Source organism: Cibotium barometz, chromosome 2, assembly GCF_041138505.1.
Source record: "Cibotium barometz isolate CiBa-2024 chromosome 2, ASM4113850v1, whole genome shotgun sequence".
NCBI lineage: Eukaryota > Viridiplantae > Streptophyta > Polypodiopsida > Cyatheales > Cibotiaceae > Cibotium > Cibotium barometz.
In genome coordinates this window covers 49774755-49780288 of record NC_141047.1, presented here as the reverse complement: position 1 = coordinate 49780288, position 5534 = coordinate 49774755, and the positions used below count along the sequence as shown (strand labels likewise).

The 5534-nt window shown below is 41.9% G+C and overlaps 1 protein-coding gene across 1 annotated transcript; it reads right to left on the bottom strand.

Moving 5' to 3' along the window:
- Window positions 1-454: 454 nt before the first annotated feature.
- Window positions 455-1097, bottom strand: LOC147641186 (meiotically up-regulated gene 117 protein-like). The gene has a single exon (XM_086809955.1). It carries the CDS (start codon window positions 1004-1006, stop codon window positions 608-610), a length of 399 nt encoding a protein of 132 aa, XP_086666081.1. The 5' UTR covers window positions 1007-1097; the 3' UTR covers window positions 455-607.
- Window positions 1098-5534: the final 4437 nt, after the last annotated feature.

Genomic DNA, 5534 nt, shown 5'->3' with positions numbered 1-5534 from the left:
CTTGTAGGTAATCCTATGCCGTGCGAGGACTTCAAAGATTGGATGTAAGGGAGCCAACATATCTGTTACTTCCTTTCCTTACCAATCCAGATATCCATTAGAACTCTACGTGTAGTAGCTAATCCTATTCCGTGGAAGGACTTGAAAGATTGGATGGAAGGGAGGCTTGGAGTAGGGATGGAGGATTTAAAATCCAAAGATTGGATGGAAGGGAGGCTGAGAAGAACGTTGGGGGCTTTATAAGACCTTGAGAAGCCAGGTGTAGAGCAAGAAAAAAGAAGAGCCCATTAAGCTAGCCCCTAGGTGTAGAGCAAGAAAAAACAATTTCCATAAAGTCTGGACCGAGACACCTTATATTTCAAGAGTGATGATACTAACTTTTATCCCCTTTCACAGAATTAGGCGTGAAGACTCGAGAGGCACAGCACTAGCAGCGTCGGACGTAGGCGAGGGAAAGGAAGCATATGCTTGTTATTAATAATGATAAGCCATTATTATTTACGGTCTCATAAAGCGAGTGAGACGGGAAGACTCGAAAGCTTGAAGAAGGCACTTATTATTTAGCACTCGTCGACGAGCAGCAGCAGCAGCGCGGTTCCGACGAATTTTAACCAGAGTCCTTGCAGCTGGCGCAGTAATTGAGGGTAGCCTCGCAATTTCCTCCGTCGAAAGCGTGGCTGCCGCATTTACCACAGCCGCCTCCGTTGTAGATCTGGTAAAACTCGTTCTTGAGGTCGGCACCAGTGGTGGCGGGGTAGCTGCCTTGGCATCGGAAGATGGCCGTGCAGTGGCCGGACACGCGGGACGTGTAGGCTGAGTACGTGGTGCCACTGTCGAAGCGGTTGTAGGCTGTAATGCAATCGTTCTGGCTGACCGAGCTGCAGAGGGCGGAGCCTGAGCAGTTGTCGGAATAGGCCGAGGCACCCCTGATCATGAAACCTGACTCCGCCGCAACCAGGCAGGCCATCAACGCAACCGCCAGAAGCTGCTTGAAACGCAGCGCCATCTTGCAGCGGGCAACAGCAGGCGCTCTAGGGAGATGAGATAATTAATTCTACTTACGACTTATTTCCCAGCTTCCCTTGCAGCCTCTAATTCGCAAATTATGTTATTTATAGGCCACTAGCTGCACGCCTCGCCTCGCCTCGCCTGCGTTTTCTCTCAGTGGCGATGAAGACGAAGCTGCGCCGGCTTGGCGAACTTGTCATATGCGGAGCTGCGGCTTGCGTGCACGGCAGTGCTTGCTATATAAATACATATTACAGAAACGGACCCTCTCTCGCTCCTCTTTAATATCCTATCCTTGCTGCACGTGCCTAAAGCATGTTTGTCGACTCAATATATTATCTGAAATAGATTTTGCTCATTCTTTTAATACTTTGCTACCCATGATTACATGTTATTTGTGGTAAAGAAAGCATTGTTTTTTTTTCTCAGTTTTAGCATTAGACTTGGTATGTGCTCCTCAAATTGCTGTTGCAGTTGTTTCTTGTTGAACTGTTTGTTCCTGAATGCAACCCATCAAACCTTAGCTAGTGAACTTTTTTAGATTTTCCAAAATCACAACCCTTTGTTGAATGTTTTATTAAAGAGCTACTTAATGTTACTTTATGGGTTGTTTTGGAGAGTTTATATTCATTATTTGAGGGTTCTTAGACATAATCATTTCAGCTTTTTTGATTAAAATGGATTGCTAGTGACTTTCAAAGCCAACGTTAGAAATGTGAGGAAAACAATAAGTTGTTTGTCATGGGAAAGTGAATTGTAGTAGATGATGTGCTGTTCAAGTGAATATTTTCTTTGAGCTCTTTCAAATTGCATGTAAGCTTGCTCGAAAGTAGTATGAAAACTTGAAGAGAGAAGCTACAACTGTTCAAATTTAGAAACGTGTGCGTGGATGGCAAGCTTGGAAGTCTTATAAAAAGGTTGTTATTCAAGTAGGTTTTCATGGAATGCAAGCTCGGAAGGAATTCTGCAAGTTCAGACGGAAAACTAGGGCTACTATCAAATTCTAGGTATTTATGATGATGAGCATCATGACCCAGCCCCTGTGTAGGGCATTTCGCACAATCAATGTAGTCCAAGGGAATACATCTAAGGAATATATCCTATTATTAGTGCACTCCAAGGAATAGCATCCCAAGAAAGAAGCTCCTGAAGTACTTGGTGTTCTTTTTCAGCCCCCCCGCACTTGGCATACATACATACACACCACTTGCACATTGCCAAGAAAAAAATTATTTCCTACATCATCCCCTATTTAGCAGTCACATTATAAATTATGTTCGCCCTTGTCATGTGTTCCTTTGCTCCCATAGGCTTTTAGATGCAAGCAAAGTTCATTGCATTTGAAGAGGCCCTTTAGCTCCATCTATTTAAAATAGTCCACTACTTCCTCTACTTGGCCCTGTTGGACATATCCACCAGCAAATAGTGCATTCCAAGAGAACATATCAAGAAGGGACCTCTCCACTTGTCGTGCTTTTGCGAGTGCACCACAATTGGCATACATATCGACCAAATCAGTAAAAACTTTTGTCTAGCAATCCTGTCATGAGTTTATTTCCGCTTGTCCTTATTCCTATGCTACTATGGGCTTGCATGGTGCTAGAAAAGGTCTTTGCATCTAAAAAGAGAGCATGCATTTGAAAAGGAACTAATCTTGTGCTGTATTTTTCCAAAACACTCTAATGCTTACTCACCTAGGCCGCCCTATTGGAGATAACATCTAGGTGAGAAGCAAGAAGTAAGCTCTTCAAGCACTTGTCATGCTACTGTGAACATAACACACATGGCATACATTTGATGGATAGGTTTCAAAAATAGTTCAACTCTTGCATTACGATTCCATTTTATGGGCGTGGTGGGTGAGCAAGGGAAAAACAATCATAAGAGGATCAAGTAGGGATAAATATACCTCCAACAATATATAGTAGGGCCCAAGAAATCATAAGAGTAGATGTAACTAAGGATGTTGTGGGAGAGCCTAACCAGTATTTTATAATATTTTGTATCAATCCTCTCTTTACAGCCTTTTGTATCTATGTTGTAGAAAAAAAAGTTGTTTGTAAACACCAACATTAACTCTAGTTCAAGCATATAATTTTCAAAAGTTAATATGTGGCTACTAGCTCTTATCCTTTTTTATTTATATCCTAACATCAAACTAGATGACTTGCGTATTTTTTTTGTAGACAACAATTATGAGTGGATTCCTCAAAAAAATTTAGGACTCTAAACAACAAAATAAAGGAGTCTTAGATGTAGAGTATAAGCACACTTACAATCAAGTGTTAAGAACTCATTTTACATAACACTTTTAATAAACACCACCATTCGTACATCCATATGCTTGACTTTATGTTTCCCTGGAATTAGAAGGGATAACATAAGATGTCCCTTGTTGATCGCCATTGATGGTGGAAGGTTGTAATTCAACAACACAACTGGCCACACGCTGTATGCGGTGCTTTTGAAACCAAATGGATTCACTACATCCATACCTAGGCCAAGTCTCAAGTTTCTGGGCTCTGTTTTAAAGCTGGGCCACTCATCTTCAATATGCTTCCAAGCAGGAGTGTCTGCGAGAATTCTCCACATGCCATCATCCGATCGATGTGAGGAATGCCATGACATGAGCTCTACTATGGATTTGCACTTGTTTGATACGAGAAATTATAGGAAAGTGTCGCAAGACTTTACGAGGTACATCAAAACTCTTCACATCTGTTCTATACCTTGCTTCACCACAAGTGGGACAATGTCGAGCCTCCTTATGCGTCCCACGAAAGAGAATGCAATCATTGACGCATGCATGTATGCGATCATAATCTAATCCTCCAAGAGATGTCACATAGCGCCTCGCTATGTCTCTTGAGGTGGGTAGTCTATTCCCCTTTGGAAGCATGTTTGATAATAGCATGCATCCAATATCATCAATAATTAGTCCTAAACCCTAAACCACTAATTCAAATTTGCAAGTTAGAATGCTTACTTCAATAATGCGTCAAGACTTGCATTGCTCTTCACATCAAAACTCTTCACATCTGTTCTATACCTTGCTTCACCACAAGTGGGACAATGTCGAGCCTCCTTATGCGTCCCACGAAAGAGAATGCAATCATTGACGCATGCATGTATGCGATCATAATCTAATCCTCCAAGAGATGTCACATAGCGCCTCACTATGTCTCTTGAGGTGGGTAGTCTATTCCCCTTTGGAAGCATGTTTGATAATAGCCTGCATCCAATATCATCAATTAGTCCTAAACCCTAAACCACTAATTCAAATTTGCAAGTTAGAATGCTTACTTCAATAATGCGTCAAGACTTGCATTGCTCCATCCATAAACTGTTTGTATATTGAGTAGTTCAAGTGAAGCACGTAAAATAGAGAATGTGCACCCTTCAAAAATCGGTGTCGATGAAGCCTTGTATAGATGCTCTTGTTCCATATCATCATCGTCTATACCTTTGGGATCATCCCTAAAAAGTTACCGCACTATATCATCAAACACTTCCTCTTCCACAACTTCATGGGGTGCAGGGCTATTGTCATCCCTTTCCCACTCATCTCGGACAATAGATCCCGAAGCTCCAGCATCATCTCGTCGACGCTTTACGTGCTCTCGCCGCGCGTAGGGCACCATGTTAGGGTGTGGTACTGCATCCTGCTTCAATTAGAGTATATATATTACAACTCCATTAATTTAATTTGGATACCATGAGTCATTTGAATACTATCAATTTACATCTACTCACCTCTAAACCTGTTTGATTCCATTCTCCATACATGGAGATGTGATTCAAGGTAATTCGACGTGCTCGTACAATGACACTTGATCCTTTGTCCCAACCACACATCGCGATTACGATGATGCATTCTCTCATCCTCATCACCAGAACTGCTTGAGGAGGTTGATGACATCCTATGTACAAAAGAGCAAACACAAAATCATAATCAGTTTTTAATGAAAGTATAAAAATCGCGTGTATAAACGCGGCTACATCCTGAAAATCGCGTGTATAAACGCGGCTACATCCTAAAAATGGCATGTATAAATGCGGCTGCATCCTAAAAATCACGTGTATAAATAGGGCTATATGCTGAAAATCGCGTGTATAAACGCGACTACATCCTAAAAATTGCGTGTATAAATGCGGCTGATTTATTATAAATGCGTTGTTACACTCGCTATTACACGCGACGACCTGTCCATACCTAAAAATAACCCGCCTTCTCCAAATAAACATTTTCAAACTAAAGATTTGCTCTCCTTCGTTGCCGCCTCTTCCAACAGAGCACTAAACCTAAGTGCAAGGAGCAGACAAGGAGCACACACGGGTGAAGGGAACCAGCCAAAAAGAAGACTCACTTTTTCAGAGGTGAGTCAGTTTGTCCTTTGTCCTGTCTCTTTCCTTCCATTTGTTTATGCTATTGTCTCTTTCCTTTATGCGTTTGTCTTCGTCCTTCTCCTTCTCTGGTTGCCATCTGGTGAACGATTATGACAGTGGGCAACAGTGGACTTTTTATA

What these genes read in the sequence shown, in the direction of transcription:
- LOC147641186 (XM_086809955.1), bottom strand. Translation starts at nt 1,006, where the DNA reads ATGGCGCTGCGTTTCAAGCAGCTTCTGGCGGTTGCGTTGATGGCCTGC.